This window comes from Scyliorhinus torazame, chromosome 19 (genome assembly GCF_047496885.1).
Source record: "Scyliorhinus torazame isolate Kashiwa2021f chromosome 19, sScyTor2.1, whole genome shotgun sequence".
NCBI classification, from domain to species: domain Eukaryota; kingdom Metazoa; phylum Chordata; class Chondrichthyes; order Carcharhiniformes; family Scyliorhinidae; genus Scyliorhinus; species Scyliorhinus torazame.
In genome coordinates, this window is record NC_092725.1 from 78,850,154 (window position 1) to 78,873,967 (window position 23,814).

At 47.2% G+C, this 23,814-nt stretch overlaps 1 protein-coding gene across 3 annotated transcripts in view; it reads left to right on the forward strand.

Annotated features, from left to right (window-relative positions):
* The window catches only part of LOC140396245 (ELKS/Rab6-interacting/CAST family member 1-like), a 1,343,051-nt gene that overhangs the window by 285,636 nt on the left and 1,033,601 nt on the right, over nucleotides 1–23,814 (forward strand). For all 3 annotated transcript variants that reach the window (XM_072484589.1, XM_072484590.1, XM_072484591.1), the window contains exon 11: nucleotides 10,288–10,481. In XM_072484589.1, the coding sequence (XP_072340690.1) occupies nucleotides 10,288–10,481 (194 nt within the window). The remainder of the gene's footprint in view (nucleotides 1–10,287; nucleotides 10,482–23,814) is intronic.

Genomic DNA, 23,814 nt, shown 5'->3' on the forward strand with positions numbered 1-23,814 from the left:
GACGGCCCCTCGGGACCCGGAGAATCGGCGGGGGGGGGGGGGGTGGGCGGGCGCTGTCAACAGCCCCCGACCGGCGAGGTGGGAATCCCGCCGGCGCCAGAAAAATGGTACTGGAGAATAGGGCAGCCGGCGGAGGGTTGGAGAATCCCAGCCCTCATCTCTAGTTTCTTCCAATTTGGAATTTTTAAATATCCCATTTGCAAAGAAAATGTCAACCAGTCAAATGTCCAAATTGTCCTGCATAACTTTTGAATTTATCCCATCCTTTTAAAAAATTAGGATCATTTTATCTTTAAGTTCTTTTCTATCGTTTAATCCTCCAGTTTTCTTCTCAATGAGATGATAGGTTTAACACGACCTCCCTTCAAGCAGTTAATTTTTCTGTTCAGTAAACCCTCTTTATTAGCTTGAAGAAATTTGTTAAGATTACTTCACTGTTCAGCCAAGAAAGCTTGATACTCCTTTTTAATTTGTTCACAATTTGAACAAATATATTTTTGCTTCATGTTTTTCCTTTCATTTCAAGCTTTTTCCAATTCCTTTCTAGCAAGAGCGATTACTGAATTATTTTTAAGTAATACAATTGCAAGGTTTGTAAGATGATGATGTTTTGGGGCTGTCTCCTTAATTTAGAGCAAATTGGAGGAGCGGGGGGGTCACTTGTTCTGAATTCTGCCTGACCGCAAGCTTAGGTGGCTTTGCTGTGAAAGGTTAAAAGGCGATTCAGGCCTTTTTAACTGAAGATAAGATAGATGCAAGATATTCACACCTATAAATAAAGACCAGAGCAGCTTTGCTGATGATGAATAGACACCAAGTCCCTTGGGGAAGCATTAATGTGTCAGGTTTTGTAATAGTTGTATTTCAGATGGTCTATTTAATTTCCAAATAGAATGGAGGTGGGAATTTAAAGGATCACTAATTAGCATTTCTACCAGGATACAAACCCTGTGTGATTCATATTGCCATGGAGATGGGCTTTGAGAGGGGAAGATTCATTGAGAGCCATTGTAGTATTGGGTTACAGAGCTTTTCTTAAGATTTCCCTGAACCACACAGGTCAATCTGGAAGAATCTGAGAAAGATAGAGAGAAAAAACAGAGCAATAGAGTCAGCCTGTCTCTGTTATTCACCATGCAGAATGAGGGCGGGAGATGATGCTCCAATTGAAGAAACCTTGGACGGGATTCTCCGAACCCGTGCCGGGTCGGATATTCGCCGGGGGGGGCACGCAAATCCCGTCACGTTGCTCCGACGTCAGGCCGCCGATTCTCCGGTCGCCGGAAAATCGGAGGCAATCGTGCCGGCACGTTCGCCACGGCTCCGATCGTGGGCCGTTGAAAGCAGGCCCCATGGCGATTCTCTGCGCTCGACAGGCCAAGTGTCCACCGAATCCTGCCGGCGTCGTTCGCATACATATGGTCCTACCCGGCGGAACCTCACCGTTCTGGCTGCGGGGGCCATCCTGGTGGGGGTGCGGAGTGAGCCGACTCCGGGGGGGGGGGGGGCCTCCATGGTGGCTAGGCCCGCGATCGGGGGCTACCGATCGGCGGACGCGCTCATTCCGGGGGAGGCCCATGTTCATCCCCACCGGGCCCCTGTAGGGCTCCGCCATGTTGCCTGGGGGCTGGTGCGGAAATGGCCATGGCGCGCATGCGCAGACCCACGCCTGCCGTGGCATGCATGCACGGACCTGCACTGTCCGTGGTATGCATGCGGGAACCGCGTCGGCCGTGGAGGGCTGGCTTCGGCGCCGGAGCAGCGCGCTGCACGCTGACGCCTTTCTAGCCCCCGAGGAAGGGGAGAATGACTGGGCCTGGGGGCCTGTTGTCACCGGCGTCACTTGCGCCAGTTTTGACGCCGCCGTCAACACTTGGCCAGGATTTCGGAGAATCCCAGCCCCAGTGCGTGAGGCTAGAAAATTTGGTTAGCTTCAGCTAGAGGGAGGGATCTCTCGGATAATCCTCAATGTGGAAGTCAATCTGTGGATTAGAGGTTACCTGGCTGGAAAAGTAAAAAGGAAGGCAAAACGAGGGCAGCACGGTAGCATTGTGGATAACACAGCTCCAGGGTCCCAGGTTCGATTCCGGCTTGGGTCACTGTCTGTGCGGAGTCTGCACATCCTCCCCGTGTCTGCGTGGGTTTCCTCCGGGTGCTCCGGTTTCTTCCCACAGTCCAAAGATGTGCAGGTTAGGTGGATTGGCCATGATAAATTACCCTTAGTGTCCAAAATTGCCCTTCGTGTTGGGTGGGGTTACTGGATTATGGGGATAGGGTGTAGGTGTTGACCTTGTGTAGGGTGCTCTTTCCAAGAGCCGGTGCAGACTCGATGGGCCGAATGGCCTCCTTCTGCACTGTAAATTCTATGATAATTCTATGAAGCAAGTCACCTGGAGCTGAGAATAGCTTTGGGCTGGTTCCTGGAGAATTAAGTGTCCACTTAAGGGATGGAATAAAGCGTAAGAGGGGCAGAGAATTCTCAGTTGTTTTAAAATTTAAATGGGTAAGCTTTTCTGTTTTTTTTTAAACTATTGGTTGCCCACTGAAGTATTATATCGTCAATGTTACTTTGAATTTGTTGTTTCAGTAAAAGTCTTAAAATATGAAATCTTGTTGTGTGATCCTTCCAGTCTGTCACTGGAAATTCTAATTTATTAGTCATTAGGGGGAATCGTAACAGAAATTTTAATTTGCCTTCAAGTGCATGTATTTATTGAGTCAGTATTGGATACAGCTTTTCCATTTTCCAAATCATTCCTTTTTTAATCATTAGCTTTTAGTACCGTTGCTATCTGTTTGCCCACACCTTGTTCATGTTTGCTGTAGTTTTAATTTAGACAGCTTTCACTCTTGACAGTGTTCACTCATCTCCAACTGCCATTAATTTATCCTTCTCAGCCAGATGTTCCAATATCCTTTCAAAATTAGTGGGCTGGGTTTCTGACTTTTTGGTTGCATCTTTAATTAAAATATGAATTCTCACAGCAGGGTTATAGGAAGCTATTGATTTGTTTTAAGTCACTGGGCTTTACTTGCAGAAGTTCCGTTTCCACAGCCTCCGTGGGCTTTTCCAAAGCCTCTGGAGTTGGCAGACAATACATTATCCCTGCAAAGTCATATCCTGATTTTTTTTTTTTAAATCTATATGCTCAATCAATAAATATGGACAATTAACCCCCACAATTGCAGAACCAGTGAATAAGCCACATTTTCAATTAACTATCCAAAGGAACAGGTAAATGATTTCCTGACGTCACGTGAATGCAAGTCGCAGGAAAGGTGGCTCCTGGCTGGTTCTTTGTTTTTGATCCCTTTTGCCTGTTTTCTGGGGGGATTTTGGTATCTGAACCCAGTTAGTTGATTTAGAGAACTTTTTTTGGACGGAGGCATGTTGAAAACGTTGACTAAGAAGCCCAGTGTAAATAAAGCCCAGGAGGGTAGCCCGTCAAAAGAACCTGAAGAAGGGAAGATGGCTGCCAGGCCCATTACATTAGACACGCTGGCTGTGGTGATGATGCAGGAGCTGGAAAAATTCGACAGGCAGATGGGCAGGCAGTTCGAGTGACAGGGTAAAGGGATGAAGGAATCATTTAAAGCCATGTCGAGGAGGCACTGGGCCCGATTCACGAGCAGCTATGAAAGACTTCGAATGCGGTGAAAGCGCAAGGTGAGACGTTGGATGGTGTGGAGGAGGCCTCTGGAAGCGGAGTTTCTGTTCGTGGCAGAGAGCAACAAGGGCCTGAGGTTAAAAGTGGAAGATCTTGAGAACAGGTTGAGGCGGTTGAACCTTAGGATGGTGGGGCTACAGAAGGGAGTGGAGGGCTTGAAGCTGACTGAGTTCTTGTCGGAGATGTTCTCTCGGCTGGTGGGAGGGGATGAGGTGTTCAACCCTGCGGAGATGGATAGAGCTCATTGTGCGTTCTGGCAGAAGCAATGGACGAATGAGCCACTGTGGGTGGTGATTATCCGCTTTCACAGCTACCAGAGGAAGGAGAGGATCTCGGAGTGGATGAAATAGAACCACAGTATTGACCGGGATGGGCACACAGTGTACAGATATACCAGGATATTGGGACTGAGCTATCGAAGAGGTGTGTGGCCTTCACAAAGGCTGTGAGATCTTCTTATCTCTACTCTGGATAAGGTACTCAGTCCGGTTGAAGAGATATCCAAAACACTCTTTATTTTTCATGAATTTACTAAAATACATTTGCACAAAATTAAATCAAAAATTTAGATCAAAATAATACTTAAACTGGTACAATATAACAAAAAGCATAAATAAACTACTTTAAACATAAACAGATAGATGATTCAAGAACTCAGGAAACAAGAATTCAAGAACTAAATCTCGCTCACAAGATCTTACTTTTAAGGAAATCCATATTGAAGTCTTAACCCCTTATTTACTCATTGGTTCTAATTCTCAACTGAGACTTTCTGATTTATTCAAACAACTATCTGTCACTTAGAACATGATTTGTTATCCAAGCATTGGTCGTTACTTAAAATTCACCAATGCCCATCAAATTAATTAAATGTCTACATGCACCCGCCACATATGCCTTTCCTACAAAGATAAGGGGCGGGATTCTCCGTTAGCCGACGCCGAAGTCGGGGAGTGCAATCTGGCGGAGAATAGCTTCCGACGTCAAAATTGCGGCAGGCGCCGGTTTGACACCAAATCGCGATTCTCTGTCCCCTCGAAAACAATGTCATTGCGTTTCATTCCGCACGTACTTAAAACACCGTTTACATATCATTAGTGTGCCCACCTGCGATTCTCAGCATCTGATGGGCCGAGTTCCTGACTGTGTGGTTCACTTGCGCTTTCAAAAATCGTGAACCTGACGTGGTGGCTGCTGAGAGAGAGAGTGTACGGACAGTGTCCAACATCGCCATAGTTTGCCGACAGTCGTGCCGTTGGCCGGGGGGCTACTGCCAGGGCCGGGGGCTGGGTTGGCCAGGAGGTGGCCTGTGGAGTCGGTATGGACAGGCACCAGTGCCACGGCCGGCAAGGCAGCTCTGCAGCTGCGCACACCAACATCAGCCCACTTTAAACCTAGTGCCAGGGATCGTATAGGTGCCCCCTCCCTCTGATCCCAGCCAACCCATCAGCTGTATGGGCATGCTCCAGCACAATCAGTGACATCTTTTTGGCTTTGGTAAGTGTGTGTGTGTGGCTCAGCTTGTCAGCCTCCCGAGTGTCAATCACGGACCCGGCCAATCCCGCACCGTTTTTCATTAGAATGTACTGTGTTCCATGCGGAGCTGATGCTAGTCCCTCAACGGTAGCAGAATCAGTCCAGGTGTGGCGACAATTATTCTGTCAAAAAAGTCCACGGATTCTCCATTGGCGTCAGCACGTAGTCACAGAAACAGAGAATCCCACCCACGTGCTTGAATTAACCTTGTTTATGTTACATTTTATTGCTAAATGTTTCTGTTGCTAGGCTGTGTACTTTCTTATCACAAAGTAAATTGTGGAGCAATGGACTATTCATTATGAAAGCCTTTATGCAACTTTTCTTTTGAAAAATTATTAGCTTTCTACAGTAATTCTCACATTTTTTGTATCTGAAATCCGGGCCGGATTCGCCGTTTGAGTCCTAAGTGTTGACGCCAACGGAGAATCCATGGACCTTCATGTCAGTAAAATCGGTGCCACACCTGTACAGATTCTGCTACCAGTGAGGGGCTAGCACCACACCGCATGGAACACCATCGAAGCACATGAAAAACGTTGCGGGATTGATTCTAGAGGGGGATTTTAACTGTTTTTGGATCCGAAGCTGGACTGCTCCATGTCGAGGTTGCTGACCCCTTCAAGGAGGAGACTTGAGGTGCGGACCCATGGCGGTTTATGCACCCGGGGGATAAAGAGTTTTTGGGTTTTTTTTCCCCCAGTATACGTGTACTCGAGGATTGAATTTTTTGTCATGGGTTGGACCCTGTTCCCTTATTTCTGACTACGCGCGCACGGTGGACTTGATGTTGAAGGTGACCCGGGAGGTTGGTCCCCACCCCACAAAAGGTGAATGGGGTGTTTTGAACCTTTTATTGGGGGCTTTATAGGTCAGGGCTGCCAGAGTCGAATGGGGATAGCAGAGTTTTAAGGGGTTTTGGAGTTCCCACAGGTGGGGGTGAAATTGCGGGAGGAACTGGAAGCACTTTTGGGCTGGAGAAGGTTTGTATGCTTGAGGAAAGATACAGACTGGGAAAACACCAGGGCCAGATTGGTTCCCGGTAGAATTTTATAAGAAGCTTTGCGGATCAGTTGGTCCGTTTGATGTTGGGATGTTAACGATAACTAGGTAGGGCTCTCTCCCAGACACATTGGATAAGGCATCCATCTCCCTCCTAAAGAAGGATAAGGACCCCACAGAGTGCGTTGTACCGCCCGATTTTGCTGCTCAATATAGATGTGAAGCTTTTGGCTGAGATTCTAATGTTGAGGTTGGAGCCTTGTCACCTGGATGTAGTGGGGGAGGATCAGACCGGCTTTGTGAAGGGCAGAAAACTGTCATCCAATGTGAGGTGGCTACTCAAAGTTGTCCTCACCCCGGTGTGGTCGGAAGTGGAGATAATTGTGTCATTGGATGCAGAAAAAACATTTGATGGGGTTTAGTATAGCTATTTTCCGCGGTTCTGGAGAAGTCTGGGCTGGTCCCTGGGTTTGTGTTGTGGGTGTGGCTATTGAACGGCACTGTTTGTACTAACACCACAAGTTCATTGTGGCTGCATAGGGGGCGAGGAAAGGGTGTCCTATGTCTCCTTTCCTGTTTGTGTTGGCGATCGAGCCACTGCCGATTGCTCTGAGGGTCTCGGACAAGTAGGGAGGAATTGTGAGAGGCGGGGTAGAACATGGTGCCCCTGGATGACCTTTTGCTGTACGTAAGGGATGCAGGGTCAGTTATAGGGGACATCATGGGTATATTGAAGAGGTTCGGCTCATTCTCGGATTATAAGTTAAACTTTGGGAAGAATGTGTATTTTGTTGTTCGCATTTTGGGGAGAGGAGCTGGGTTTGGTGGGTTGTCGTTCTGCCTGGCTGGGACTAGTTTCCACTATCTGGGGGCCAGGTGGCGCGGGATTGGTCGCGGCTTCACAAATTCAATTACATTAGCCTGTGAGCAGGGTCAGGGCGGATCTATAGAGGTGGGACAGCCTTCCAGTATTGCTGGTGGGCTGGGTTCAAACCATTAAGATGAACATATTGCCACGGTTCTTGATTTTATTTCAATGCCTCCAAGTTTTTTTAGCTAAGACATTCTTCTGGGGATGGAACAGCTCATGGAAGGTTTTATATTGGCTGGGAGAACTCCTCGGATTCAGACTGGGGGGGTCCTACAGTGGGATAGGCAGGTGGTGGTTGGGGGGGGGGGGGGGGGGGGGGGGGGAACTGGCGCTGCCGAATTCGATGCTTTATTACTGGGCGACCAATACGGAGAAGGTATTGTGGTGACCAAGAAGCTGCCTGAGTGCGGATGGAGTCAAGGTGTAGCTTGGAAGCTCTGGCATTTGCTGTGGCAAAATATCCTTCAAACCCAGTGGTTGTCTACATTTTGAAAATATGATGGCAACTCCGTCAGCATTTTAACTGGGGGCAGTGTCAAGATGGCCCCCAATCTGTAGGAATCATTTGTTTTGAGCCGACGTAATTTGAATGCCACATTTGGGCTGTGGGAAGGTAAGGGACTAGAGAGGGTAAAGGATCTGTTTTTGGAGGGGCAATTTGCTAGTTTGGAGGTGTTGAAGAGAAAGTACGACTTGTGGTTCAAATACGTTCAGGTACTTCCAGTTATGGGATTTTTTTTGTCCGACATTCCCGGAAACGCTACCACTTTATTGGAGAGGATTCGCTCCTGCGTGGGGTCGGAAGAGAGCAGCATGTCCAGGATATATATGGACATATCTAGGGGGAGGAGCAGATCTTGGTAGAAGAGGTCAAGGCCGGGGGGGGGTGGGAGCTCGGATCCATATTGGAGGAGGAGGTGTGGAGTGAGTCACTCTGCAGGGTGAATGCTACGTCATCCTGTGCAAGGATGCGCTTGATCCAGCTCAAAGTAGTGTTAAGGGCGCACCTCACCAAGGCCAGAATTGCAGAAGTTGAACACACTTGGTGGGTTTTTTGGGTGTCTTTCTTCATCACCATGCCAGTATCCCTAAATATTAATTTAGAGCCCTGATTGCTAATAGCTATATTTGCTGTGACGGACCAGCTGGAGCTGCAAATGGGTGTGGGGGCAGATACCCTGGCATTTGCCTCATTGCTTGCTCAGAGATGGACATAGTCAACGCCACCTCGTTCCTGAGCATGGCTAGGTGACTCGATGGGGTTTTTGTACCTCAAGAAGGTCCAAGTTGAATTGTTCTCATGTAGATGTCGGCCTTTCGTATTACACTTTAAGGAATTGGTCACTGTTAGTGGGAGGAGGGAGTGGTTAGTGGGGGGTGGGGTTGTTTGGGATGTATTTCTGTTACTGGGCTTACTGTTACTGTTTGTAATTTTTGATACATGTGTTGGTTTAGTTTTGTTTTGTAAACTTTTGATATAGAATGTTAAAAGTTCAAAAATATATTTCAAGAAAAAAAATCTATAATAATAAATATAGCTTATTATCACAAGTAGGCTTCAATGAAGTTACTGTGAAATGCCCCTAGTCGCCACATTCCTCCGCCTGTTCAGGGAGGCTGGTACGGGAATTGAACCCGTGCTGCTGGCCTTTTTCTGTATTACAAGCCAGCTGTTTAGCCCACTGTGATAAACCAGCCCCAAGAATATATTTTTCTTTTATCAAATTCTCTGGAAGGAAATTCATATCTGTTTATATATGTTTACATATAAAGTCACTGTTGGAAGGGTGGTTAAATGTACAGGCTTTGCGGGATGCTCGCTTGTCCGAAAGGGACCTAACTTTATTTGCCTCAAATGTTTAGATTGCTTGATGATAGTGTTAAGAAATTGGAATGAAATGAAATGAAAAGTAAAGAATTGTAAAGATAGCATGTAGCTGCACTGAGGCATTGAGATGCAGATTAGACAAATAGGAGAGTGAAACAATACTTAGAGTCTAATGGCCTAGTTCATAGCCATACCTTCTTTGAAAACAGAGTCAAGCTGTTATGCCAAAAGTGGAAGAAGCCGTCTGTGTTAGACCCCAGAAATTCTACTCTTAATTTAGAAAAAAAGTTTCCCAAAAGCAAGCTACGGGTCTTGTATGATAATTATTTGCTTGATTTGGCTCATTGTGTTAAAACCTATGGGATGTTGTTTTGGGGAAGATGTATTCTCGGAGTTTAGGAAAGTAGATAGATTAGATTGAGGTTAATTCAAGTATGCTGTCTGGGTAACCATTATCGTAGTTAATTGTAAATGTTCTTTCCTGTCGCATTTCTTGTGTGTTTTAAAGTTTGAAAAACGTTTTGTTATTTGTCACCGGGTTTCATCTCTTTTATCATATTTCTTTCAAATCACAAAAATAAACTTAAAAAACAGCATTCCGTTTCCCTTAGGATTTGGAACTCCCTTGCAGTGAACATCATCATAGTTAATCACGATAGAAACTTCTTTATTTGGATCTGTCCAGAGTTGTCTTTTCCCCAAGTATTGGGGTCCAACCTACTGGTTCTGAGATCGATTTTCAGAATGTTTTTGTATCTGAATTTGATGCATCCTGTGGTGCAGGTTCCCACACTCAGCTAGCTGTAGAACACAGGCTTGGTACCAGGTTTGCAGCTCCTTTCAAGAACTTAGGTGTTCAGGAATTTAGCCTGCCACTTGATGTATCACACAACCAACTAGTTGATTCACTTTGTAATAGTAACAGGAATGTTATGCCATGTAACGTATTCTGCTGCTCATGTAGATTTCTATTGGTCAATGGACCGATGGCAGTAAATGAAGGTGAAATTGTCTCAAAAACGGTTAAGCATCATGAATGTAAACAAAAAGTGTAAATAATGTGAACAATGTGCCAAGGAGCTGAAAGGTACCTTCTACAAGTCAACTGTGTGGGCTTCGGGTGAGCTTTCCATGGGCCTGTGCAGACTTGATGGGCCGAATGGCCTCCTTCTGCACTGTAAATTCTATGATCAATGATCTATGATGTTCAGAAATATCCAGTATTCCTATATACAAGACATATTTGTCCAAAGAACCTGGCGATGAATTGAGATTTGAAAGATGTTTATGATTGCTCACCAACTGGAGTCATAGTATTAACTCTATTATGTACAATCCATTGAATAGATTTATCTGACTATTTTGCTTCATTTTACTTTCAGTCTTTTGAGACCACAACAGAAGCACGAACCAGCACAAACCTCAGTGACCGCATTGAACAATTGGAAAAGGTGGTGGCACAATATAGGGATGAAGCGAACATAGCCCAAGCAGAAGTGGACAGACTGCTTGAAATCTTAAAGGAAATGGAAAATGAAAAGAGCGACAAAGATAAGAGGATAGCAGAATTGGAGATGTAAGTTTTTTTTTATGAAGTAGAAATGTTTCTCTAATATCTTTGTTAGATGTTCATATCTGTGAACTTAAAAATATAATTTCACTCCTGAATATTATTTTTAAGTATACTTTAATACTTCAGTGTTTGGAATCCATCAGACTTTTCAAATACTTATAAGGTATGTTTCGGCAGGCTCAGTTCAAACTGGCTTGGCAAGCACATTATGAGGAACATTTCAGCATGAAGCAGATTGTTGCAAAATAGTGGCAGAAATGGAAAAACTGGAAAACTGTTGCAGATATGAAAACAAGGGCGAGGAAGGGCTCAACAGGTCTGGCAGCACCTGTGGAGAGAGAAATAGAATTAAAGTTTCCAATCCAATATAGCTCTCCGAGCAAACTGACAATCCTGGAAATAATGGCTTGAAGATTGGTGGTGGGACCATGGTCTTGGGGAGGTAGGGAAGAAGTGACTGAGAGCTGGTGCTCAGCCTCTGCAAGGTAGAGATTGGTATACTAGCCAGCAACACAGCCCCTCTTTGGCCAGCAGGTTTCATAACAATATCGTGGTTAGACCTGAGTGAACAGAGTGCAGCAGGTTCAGAGGGCGACATGTTAAAGTGAGCAAGAGGTGCAGAGAAATAAGACAACCAATATCATACCGACAATTCTCAATGAAAAGATCAAGGGGTAAATGTTCCAGTCCCACCCTCCGCAGGAATTGTCGCCGGGGGGGGGGGGGGGGGGTAGAAAATTTAACGGACCATTGTAAGGTCCGTTGTTCTTGGGTGGAAATTTCCAGTCTTGGGGCAGGCAAGATTGGAAAGTCCCACCACAAGAGTGGATAAGAAGCCAGAGGGATTGGTCCGGGTAGTGGAAGAATACTGGAGGCAGGTGGAAGGATCTGTTAGTCAGGGACAACTGTTTCTGTCTCTACAGATGCTGCCAGGCCTGCTGAGATTTACCAGCACTTTGTTTTTATTTCAGATTTACAGCATCCACATTATTTTACATAATTTTAGACTATTGTGCATTGGGTTTTATATTCTTCCATCTCGAAATTAAGATGATATCTGTAATTTGCATGTGAATAGTTAACAGTGGTAAAATGGATATCAAAGGAAACCATAAATCAGTCAGTCTGTCTGCGTTGTTTAAAATCCAGCACAGTAACCCAGCGGACATCAATCGGGGGTCGAGAAGAATATTTGAATGCCAAAAGTAAGCTTTGTTTCATTTATCATCTCCTAATCAATACCGTTGCCGAAAGTACTTCTGATGACATATAGCTAATCTGTTTGTTCAGTTTATTTAGCAGTTTGGATGGTTTTTGAAAAGCCAATCAGTGCAGCTATTACAGATGGGATCGGGTAGGGGTGTGATTGCGTTTCAGAGATGGTGGTAGGGAGATAGGTCAACATAATGTTACCACGGACAGCATCAAAAAGATAGTGGATTTCCTAAATATATTCAGGAAGGAGCAGAAGCTATTGAATTATAAATAATCAACTGTAACAATAGAATCACCAAAGGAGAGCTTATTGTGACATCAACTGGAGTGATTGGGTATTGAGGATACCCTCCATCGTGTTGTGTGGCACTACCACCGTGCTAATTGGGACATACTTCGAATAGATTCAGCAATTCAAGACTGGGCATCTATGAGGCGCTGTGGGCCGTCAACAGCAACAGAATTATATTCACCCAGAATCTGCAACTTTATGGCCCGGCATATCTCCCACGCTACCATTACCAGTAAGCCAGGGGACCAACCCTTATTCAATGAAGAGTGCAGGAGAACATGCCAGGAGCAACATCAGGCATACCGGAAAATGAGGTGTCAACTTGGTGAAGCTACAACACAGGTCTACTTGTGTGCCAAACAGCATATGAAGTAAGTAATAGACAGAGCAAAGGGATTCCACAATGAACGCATCAAATCTAACCTCTGCAGTCCTGCCACATCCAGCCGTGAATGGTAGTGGACAATTAAACAACTCACTGGAGGAGGAGACTCCACAAATAACCCCATCCTCCATGATGGAGGAGCCCAGCACATGTGCAGAAGGCAAGTCTGAGGCATCCGCAACAACCTTCAGCCAGAAGTGCCAAGTGGATGATCCATCTCCGTCTCCAGCATGATAGATGCCAGTCTTCAGCCAATATGATTCACTCCACATGATATCAAGAAATGTGCTCCAGAACTTGCAGCACCCCTAGCCAAGCTGTTCCAGTACAGCTACAACACTGACATCTACCTGGCAATGTGGGAAATTGCCCAGGTGTGTCCTATACTCAAGGAACAGGACAAATCCAACCCAGCCAATTACTGCCCTATCCGTCTACTCTCCATCATCAGCAAAGTGATGGAAGGAGTCATCAATAGTGCTATCAAGCAGCACTTACTCAGTAATAACCTGCTGGTGGATGCTCAGTGTGGGTTCCGCCAGGGTCACTCAGCTCCTGACCTCATTACAGCCATGGTTCAAACATGAACAAAAGAGTTGAATGCTAAAAGGGAGGTGAGAGTGACTTCCCTTGACATCAATGATCAATACAGAGTATGGCATCAAGGAGCACTAGCTAAACTGGAATCAAAGGGTGGAGACTCTCCGCTGGTTGGAGTCATACTTGGCACAAAGGAAGATGGTTGTGGTGGTTGGAGGCCAATCATCTCAGCTCCACACAATCACTGCAGGAGTTCCTCAGGGTAATGTCCAAGGCCCAACCATCTTCCACTGCTTCATCAATGACCTCCCTTCCCTCATAAGGTCAGAAGTGGGGATTTTTGTAGATGACCGCATAATGTTCAGCACCATTCGCAACTCCTCAAATAATGCAGCAAGAGCTGAACAATATCCAGGGTTGGGCTGACAGTGGCAAGTTACATTCACGCCACACAAGTGCTGGGCAGTGACCATCTCCTGCAAGAGAGGATCTAACCACCTCCCCTTGGCATTCAATTGCATTACCATTGCTGAATACCCCACAATCAACATCCTGGGGGGGGGGGTTACCATTGATCAGAAACTGAACTGGACTAGCCATATTATTACTGTGGCTACCAGGGCAGGTCAAAAGCTAAGAATACTACGGCGAATAACTCGCCTCCTGACCCCCCCCAAAGCCTGTCCATCATCTACAAGGGACAAGTCGGGAGTGTAAAGGACAACTCTCCATTCGCTTGGATGAGTACCCTCCAACAACTCTCAAGAATCTTGACACTATCCAGGACAAAGCAGCCCACTTGATTGCTACCCCTTCCACAAACATTCAAACCCTGCACCAATAAAGATAAGTGGCAGCCATCTACAAGATACAATGCAGTAACTCGCCAAGTTCCTTTGACAGCACCTTCTAAACCACAACCACTACCAACTAGAAGGACAAGAGCAGCAGATACTTGTGAACCCCATCGAACTGTGGCAGCCAGGTGTACCATCGACATGATGCACAGCAGTAACTCACTAAGGTTCCTTAGACAGCGCCTTCCAAACCCACGACCACTGTCTAGAATGATGCGAGCAACAGATACCTAGGAACCACACCACCCTGACTTGGAAATATATTGCCGTTCCTTCACTGTCACCGGGACAAAATCCTGGAACTTCCTCCCGAATAGCACAGTGCATGTACCGATGCCTCAAGGACTGCAGCGGTTCAAGAAGGCAACTCGCCACTGCCTACTGAATGGCAACGAGGGATGGGCAATGAATGCTGGCCTTAACAGCGATGCCCACATCCTGTAAATGAATTAAAAATATATATATTTCCACCAGTGCATATTAAAAAGGGCTTGTTTATACAATAGTATGGCTGCAGCACAGGAGGATGCCATTAGGGCCAATGTGTCTATGCTGGTTCTCAGCAATAGCATTTGGCTAATTGCACTCCCCTGCCCTTTTCCTGGAGACCTGTAACTTTTTTACTCTTCTGATAATGATACTGTTATCTTTTGAAAACTGTAACCTGCTTCCTCCACAATCAGACGGTACATTCCAGATCTTACCCACTCACTGTGTCAAACAAAAAGCTTTTCCTCATGTTGCCTTTGGTTCTTTTTCAATCATGTTAAATTGGTGCCCTCAACCCTTCCTCCAAGAGAGATAATTGTCGGTTGTAGAAAACATCCAAGTATTAATAATACAGTGATGGCCCTGGGACAGTGCCAACAAAGAGTAATTGTAGTTCTGGAACCGATTTTTGTTCAATTCCCATTAAAACAGGCAGGCTGTTTCTTTTAATTTCTAAAGGTGTGGGGGTTTTAAATCACTTCGCAGCTTTATAATATACAGGCCTTATCTGCCCTGAAAGAGCATTTATGTCTCCACCTCAAATTTGTGACTTCCACATTATGGAACTCTCATGCTGCAACAAAAATGGGGGGCTAGATTTTCCGTTTTGGAGACAAAAGTCCTCACGCCGGTGTGAAAACGGATGTCTTTAGAGCAGGAAAACTGACAGAAAACGGTCACCGATTCCCCGTTTTGCTGGGGGCTAGCAGGGAGGCAGGATAGAGCTCGCAGCTCTAGCTGCTGATACGGCCCACAGCACTTCCGGTCCGAGGCCACGCATGCTCACTGCGGCGGCCTGCAGTGGCCGCGCTGTGCTTCATGGCAGACTTAGCCCGCGGACCTGACCAAAGTAGTGCCCCTTCGGCCACTTGCGTGCGCCCAGGACCGCCCGCCCACAGTGCCCTCAGTTCCGAATGAAGCCCCCCTGCCCACGGATTGCCCCTCCCCGTCTATGGCGGCCCCGACTGAATTCACAGCCGCCACGCTGAGTTCACGAATGATGTGAGCACACGGAACTCAGCCGTTTGGGGACGGAGCATTGCGGGGCAGGCTTCGGGCAATGGCCTGAGGCCGTGGATAATCGGTGTGGCGTATGCTTTTCAGGGGGCGGAGAATCAGAAAACTGGCGCCCGATATGGGTGTCAAAACGGATTCTCCGCCCCGTCGCCGAACGCGATTTTGGCGTCGGGGAGCAGAGAATCCAGCCTGGGGTCTGTTTGAACTCAGCGCTGAGTTCCGATGGCCCTGCTCAGTTTGGGTTTCTTTCAAGTGTGTATCACGACCCACCCCATTTATTCCACTTGTGGAACTGGGATCTGTCGGAAATGTAGGGATGGAACTTCTCAATCAGGGGCCTGCCTGCCTTTTATCTGCAGAGTCTCTACAACTTGGTGAAAATCTGGCCCATAATGTGTGATGTTGTGCAGTTTGCTTGTTGTTTTATAATGGATTATTTTATTGCCAAAGGAGATGTTTGTGCAAACTACAGTTGAGTGGTAATCCAAAACTGGTTTTGACACATTATGTTGTGAGTATATATGTTAGACTTATCCTGAAATATCAGTTTAAGATCAGGTGGATTGGTGTTGTCATTCTGATTGGTTAGTTGTTGTCAGCATTCTTTGTGGATAGCTTTTGGAAATTTTTATTTTGTTTTCTCTTCATCAGATTTTATTTTGACAGATTGAATAATGCAGCAGGTGAACCTGTATTTGAGGCAAAAGAGAAAATGCTGGAAAATCTCAGCAGGTCTGGCAACATCTGTTGGAAGGTGCTGCCAGACCTGCTGAGATTTTCCAGCATTTTCTCTCTTTTGGTTTCAGATTCCAGTATCCGCAGTAATTTGCTTTTATCCTGTATTTGAAGCAAATGGGATTACTGTAATTATAGTTTAAACAGCTTTTATTCTAGTCATTTGTATTTTCATTGACTATTTTCCTGGTTCAACATTATCTAGTCATAAAGCATTGAGAATGTCAGATATTGCAGCACGGTGGCGCAGTGGTTAGCACAGCTGCCTCAGGGCACCGAGGTCCCAGTTCGATCCCGGCTCTAGGTCACTGTCCGTGTGGAGTTTGCACATTCTCCCCATGTTTGCATGGGTTTTGCCCCCACAACCCAAAGATGTGCAGGGTCGGTGGATTGGCCACGTTAAATTGCCCTTAACTGGGAAAAATTAATTAGATACTCTAAATTTATTACAAAAGAGAGAATGTCGGATAGATTTTTTTGTTTCTGTGGTTGAGGTTAATAGATTCATGTACACAATTGAATACAAGAAAATTGGGCTGAATGAAATTCAATTAATGGCCACTTAAGAGCCTCACCCTGCAGCCGCTGGTATTCTACCAGAGGCAGAGGAGAGGCCTGCTGACTTAGAAAGAAAAGATAAGTAGATTTATGTGACTGCAAAATTCATGATTCATACATCCTCAGATACAAAAATTGATGAAACATGCAATATTAACTCTCTGAAGGCCATAAGATAGAATGGGTTTTCACATCCAGAATTATCTATCTTTTTTAAATATTTTTTTAAATTAAAGTTTTGCAAAGTTTTTCATAATAAATAGTAATAATCCTAACACAGCAAAATAGAGTCAAAATTAACATAGTGCAAAAAGAGAACATACAATAGCAATTGACTAGACGTGACCCCACGCGCCTCAGTCTTCCCACACCCTCCCAACGGAGCACTCACCCCCACTCCCCTATGGGTCGCTGCTGCTGCCGATCTTTTAATTTTCCCTGAGAAGCCATTGGACGGTATCATGCCCCCACTCAACAGCAGCAGCTCTGTACACTTGGCAAAATTATTTACACACATAAGTAGGCATCTGTTCATGGTGTTGTCGTCCCTTGCTTCTCCCAGACGTAGTTCGCTGCCGTTGTCGTCTCGTTCCGCTTCTGCGCACTTCCACTTCTGCGGCCCTCCCGTCTTCCCCGTTTTCTCTGTTCCTGTAGACGTTAAGTTTGTTAATGTTTCCCTGCCTCCCCCTCCCCCTCCCCCTCCCTGGCTCTCCTCTATTGTTCCGTCTCTTCCCTCTTCCCCGCTCCTGCCCCCCCCCCCCCCCCCCCCCCCCCCACCTCCACCCCTGTGGCTCGCCTTTCCTTCCTCTTAGATTTAGCTGTCGTCGCCCCCCTCTCCCGGTCTATCTCTCCCTCTCATGCTTTGGCTACACTCCCCTGTTTCTTGGCTACCTGGCTATTCTTCTGCTTGTCTCGGAACAATTGGGTTGACTCCCACGTTCTGTGGAAGCCGTCGTCTGATCCTCGGATGGCAAATTTGATTTTCTCCATTTGGAGAGATTCCGAGAGGTCGGACAGCCAGTCTGCAGCTTTGGGTGGTGCTGCTGACCGCCAACCGGACAGGATTCTACGGCGGGCGATCAGGGAGGCAAAGGCAAGGGCGTCCGCCCTCCTCCCAGGAATAGATCTGGCTGGTCTGAAACCCCGAAGACTGCCACTTTCGGGCATGGCTCCACCCTCACCCCCACCACCTTGGACATTGCCTCGCAGAAGGTTGTCCAGTACTCCACAAGTCTGGGGCAGGACCAGAACATGTGGGTGTGGTTGGCTGGGCCTCCTTGGCACCGCTCAGATCTGTCCTCCACCTCCGGGAAGAACCTACTCATACGGGTACTTGTTAAGTGGGCTCTATGTACTACTTTTAGTTGCGTCAGGCTGAGCCTTGCGCACGTGGAGGTGGAGTTGACCCTATGCAGTGCTTCGCTCCAGAATCCCCACCCTATTTCGATCCCCAGGTCTTCCTCCCACTTCATTGTTGTTGCGTCCAGTACGGTGTCGGCCCCTTCTACCAGCCGGTCATACATGTCACTACAGTTTCCTTTATCTAGTATGCTTGCGTCCAGTAACTCTTCCAGTAGTGTCTGTCCTGGTGGTTGTGGGTATGTCCTGTCTCCTTTCGCAGGAAGTCTTTTAGTTGCAGGTACCTTAGCTCGTTCCCCCTGGCTAACTGAAATTTCTCTGTCAGTTCGCCCAGTGTTGCGATCCTGCCGTCCGTGTAAAGGTCCCTGACTGTCAATGTCCTTCTGTCCTGTCCCCACCTTTTGAAGGTGGCGTCAGTCAGCACTGGCGTGAACCTATGGTTTTTGCAGATGGGAGCTTTACCCGACATTCTGGTCAGGCCAAATTGTTGCCGTAATTGGTTCCAGGACTGGAGGGTGGCTATTACCACTGGGCTGCTGGAGTGTTTTCTGGGTGAGGATGGGGATGGGAACGCCACCGTGGCGAGGGCCCGGAGGGAGGTCCTCGTGCAGGAGGCCTCTTCCGCGCGCACCCACTCGGCTTCTGGCTCCTTGATCCATCCCCTTATTCGCTTGGCCGTCGCCGCCCAGTGGTAAAGTTGTAGGTTTGGGAGGTCATGGATCCCCAGGTAGCGGAATTTGTGTCGGGCTTGTTTAAGCGGCAGTCCGTTAGGGCTGCCCCACCTACTTGTGGATGTACCGGGAAGATCTCGCTTTTGCTCATGCTGAGTTTGTAACCCGAGAAGGCGCCAAACCCTTTCAGGAGCGCGATGATTCCGTCCATGCTGCTCTGTGGATCCGAAATGTAGAGGAACAGGTCATCTGCATAGAGTGAGACTCTGTGCTCTCTGCCTCCACTTCGGATCCCCCTCCAGCTTTTTGCTGCTCTGAGCGCGATTGCTAGTGGTTCGATCGCTAGAGCGAACAGCAGCGGGGACAGTGAGCGTCCTTGTCTGGTGCCCCTGTGCAGCTGGAAGTATCGGGAGTTGGTATTGTTGGACCGTACGCTCGCCATGGGAGCGTTGTACAAGAGCTTTACCCAGGAGGTGAACCCTGTTCCAAGCCCAAACTGCTCCAGTACCTCGGAGGTATTTCCATTCGACTCTGTCGAAGGCCTTTTCTGCATCTAGGGAGACGATCACCTCTGGTGTTCTCTCCCCGGAGGGGGTCATTATCATGTTCAGCAGGTGCCTGATGTTCGAGGTAAGTTGTCTACCTTTGACAAAGCCCGTCTGGTCCTCTGCGACCACCTCAGGTACACCGTCTTCTAACCTTTTGGCTAGCATTTTGTCCAGTATTTTGGCGTCTGCATTCAGCAGTGAGATGGGTCTGTATGACCCACATTCCTTGGGGCCTTGTCTTTCTTGGGTATCAGCGAGATTGAGGCCTGTGCTAGCGTGGGCGGCAGTGTGCCCCTCGCTAGCGAGTCTGTGAACATCTCCCGCAGGTGCGAGGCCAGTGCTGTCGCAAATGTTTTGTAGAAGTCCGCCGGGAACCCGTTGGGTCCCGGCGCCTTCCCCGCCTGCACGGAGCTAATGCTGTCCATGATCTCTCCCAGTGCCAATGGTGCTTCCAAGCCCCATTTTTTGCCCTCCCCCACGACTGGGATGTCCAGTCCATCAAGGAACCGTTTCATCCCAGACTCCCCCATTGGGGGCTCTGAGGTGTACAGCCCTTGGTAGAAGGCCTTGAAGGTTTTGTTGATCTTTTCTGGTTCTGTTTCTAATGTGCCTCTGGTATCCCTGATTTGTGCAATTTCTCTGGTGGTCGCCTGCTTTCTCAGCTGGTGTGCCAACAGGCGGCTGGCTTTGTCTCCGTGTTCGTATAGGGTCCCACGTGCCTGGCGGAGTGGTGCACTGCTTTACTGGTGGTGAGCAGGTCAAAGTTCCTTTGTAGCTCTTTCCTCTCCGCCAGGAGCTCTACGGTCGAGGCCTCGGAGTATTTACGGTCTACCTTCAGTATGGAGTCGACCAGCTGCTGCCTCTCCACCCTTTCCTTACTATCTCTTTGCGCTTTGAAAGCGATGATTTTCCCTCTTAGTACGGCCTTTAGTGCTTCCCAGATCGTGGAGGGTGAGTCCTCCCCGTTCTGGTTGTTCTCTGTGTACTCTGCAATGGCCCGTGATAATCTCTCGTTGTAGGGCGACGTCCAACCTCCATGTAGTGTGGAACGTGGTCTGATATCGCAATTGTGGAGTATTCCACCTTATCTATCCCCGGAAGCACCGTTTTCCCTACCACAAATAAGTCAATTCTGGTGTATATGTTGTGTACTGGGGAGAAGAAGGAGAATTCCTTCTCCCCGGGTGGGCAAACCTCCAGGGGTCCACCGCTCCCATCTGTTCCATAAAGTGACTGAGTTCCCTTGCCATGCTTGAGGTTTTCCCCGTTTTGGGGTTTGATCTGTCTGTCTTTGGGTCCTGTACACATTTGAAGTGTCCCCCCCCCCCCCCCCAATGATTAGTCGATGCGTCACTATGTCATGGATTTCTGCGATGGTCTTCTTGATGAAGCTCGTGTCGTCCCAGTTGGGTGCGTACACGTTAACTAGTACTACCGGTGCCCCATCCACGGCCCCGCTGACCATGATATACCGTCCCCCTAGGTCCGTAACCGTCTTTGTCGCCCGAAACATGGTCCTCTTGCCGATCAATATCGCCACCCCCCCTGGCCCTTGTTGCATAGCAGGAATGGTAGGTTTGTCCCACCCAGCCCTTTCTTACCCTCAGTCGGTCCTGCTCTCTCAAGTGTGTCTCTTGGAGGAAGACTATGTTGGCCCTCATATTTCTTAGGTGGGTGAGGACTCTGAATCTCTTCACTGGGCCGTTGAATCCCCTTACATAGAACATAGAAAATACAGCACAGAACAGGCCCTTCGGCCCACGATGTTGTGCCGAACCTTTGCCCTAGATTAATCATAGATTATCATTGAATTTACAGTGCAGAAGGAGGCCATTCGGCCCTTTGAGTCTGCACCGGCTCTTGGAAAGAGCACCCTACCCAAACTCAACACTTCCACTCAACACCAAGGGCAATTTTGGACACTAAGGGCAATTTATCATGGCCAATCCACCTAACCTTCATATCTTTGGACTGTGGGAGGAAACCGGAGCACCCGGAGGAACCCACACAGACACTGGGAGGATGTGCAGACTCCGCACAGACAGTGATCCAAGCCAGAATTGAACCTAGGACCCTGGAGCTGTGAAGCAATTATGCTATCCACAATGCTACCGTGCTGCCCTTAAGAACAAATAAATCTACACTATATCATTTTACCACAATCCATGTACCTATCCAATAGCTGCTTGAAGTTCCCTAATGTTTCCGACTCGACTACTTCCACAGGCAGTGCATTCCATGCCCCCACTGCTCTCTGGGTAAAGAACCTACCTCTGATATCCCTCCTCTATCTTCCACCTTTCACCTTAAATTCATGTCCCCTTGTAATGGTTTGTTCCACCCGGGGAAAAAGTCTCTGACTGTCTACTCTATCTATTCCCCTGATCATCTTATAAACCTCTATCAAGTCGCCCCTCATCCTTCTCCGTTCTAATGAGAAAAGGCCTAGCACCCTCAACCTTTCCTCGTAAGACCTACTCTCCATTCCAGGCAACATCCTGGTAAATCTTCTTTGCACCTTTTCCAAAGCTTCCACATCCTTCCTAAAATGAGGCGACCAGAACTGTACACAGTACTCCAAATGTGGCCTTACCAAAGTTTGTACAGCTGCATCATCACCTCACAGCTCTTAAATTCAATCCCTCTGTTAATGAATGCGAGCACACCATAGGCCTTCTTCACAGCTCTATCCACTTGAGTGGCAACTTTCAAAGATGTATGAACATAGACCCCAAGATCTCTCTGCTCCTCCACATTGCCAAGAACTCTACCGTTAACCCTGTATTCCGCATTCATATTTGTCCTTCCAAAATGGACAACCTCACACTTTTCAGGGTTAAACTCCATCTGCCACTTCTCAGCCCAGCTCTGCATCCTATCTATGTCTCTTTGCAGCCGACAACAGCCCTCCTCACTATCCACAACTCCACCAATCTTCGTATCGTCTGCAAATTTACTGACCCACCCTTCAACTCCCTCATCCAAGTCATTAATGAAAAACACAAACAGCAGAGGACCCAGAACTGATCCCTGCGGTACGCCACTGGTAACTGGGATCCAGGCTGAATATTTGCCATCCACCACCACTCTCTGACTTCTATCGGTTAGCCAGTTCGTTATCCAACTGGCCAAATTTCCCACTATCTCATGCCTCCTTACTTTCTGCAGAAGCCTACCATGGGGAACCTTATCAAATGCCTTACTAAAATCCATGTACACTACATCCACTGCTTTACCTTCATCCACATGCTTGGTCACCTCCTCAAAGAATTCAATAAGACTTGTAAGGCAAGACCTACCCCTCACAAATCTGCGCTGACTATCCCTAATCAAGCAGTGCCTTTCCAGATGCTCAGAAATCCTATCCTTCAGTGCCCTTTCCATTACTTTGCCTACCACTGAAGTAAGACTAACTGGCCTGTAATTCCCAGGGTTATCCCTAGTCCTTTTTTTGAACAGGGGCACGACATTCGCCACTCTCCAATCCCCTGGTACCACCCCTGTTGACAGTGAGGACGAAAAGATCATTGCCAACGGCTCTACAATTTCATCTCTTGCTTCCCATAGAATCCTTGGATATATCCCGTCAGGCCCGGGGGACTTGTCTATCCTCAAGTTTTTCAAAATGCCCAACACATCTTCCTTCCTAACAAGTATTTCCTTGAGCTTACCAATCTGTTTCACACTGTCCTCTCCAACAATATCGCCCCCTCTCATTTGTAAATACAGAAGAAAAGTACTCGTTCAAGACCTCTCCTATCTCTTCTGACTCAATACACAATCTCCCGCTACTGTCCTTGATCGGACCTACCCTCGCTCTAGTCATTCTCATATTTCTCTCACGTGTAAATGGCCTTGGGGTTTTCCTTGATCCTACCCGCCAAAGATTGTTCATGCCCTCTCTTAGCTCTCCTAATCCCTTTCTTCAGTTCCCTCCTGGCTATCTTGTATCCCTCCAATGCCCTGTCTGAACCTTGTTTCCTCAGCCTTAAATAAGTCTCCTTTTTCCTCTTAACAAGACATTCAACCTCTCTTGTCAACCATGGTTCCCTCACTCGACCATCTCTTCCCTGCCTGACAGGGACATACATATCAAGGACACGTAGTACCTGTTCCTTGAACAAGTTCCACATTTCACTTGTGTCCTTCCCTGACAGCCTATGTTCCCAACTTATGCACTTCAATTCTTGTCTGACAACATCGTATTTACCCTTCCCCCAATTGAAAACCTTGCTCTGTTGCACGCACCTATCCCTCTCCATTACTAAAGTGAAAGTCACAGAATTGTGGTCACTATCTCCAAAATGCTCCCCCACTAACAAATCTATCACTTGCTCTGGTTCATTACCCAGTACTAAATCCAATATTGCCCCTCCTCTGGTCGGACAATCTACATATTGTGTTAGAAAAGCTTCCTGGACACTGCACAAACACCACCCCATCCAAGCTATTTGATCTAAAGAGTTTCCACTCAATATTTGGGAAGTTAAAGTCACCCATGACTACTACCCTGTGACTTCTGCACCTTTCCAAAATCTGTTTCCCAATCTGTTCCTCCACATCTCTGCTACTATTGGGGGGCCTATAGAAAACTCCTAACAAGGTGACTGCTCCTTTCCTATTTCTGACTTCAACCCATACTACCTCAGTCGGGTGATACTCCTCGAACT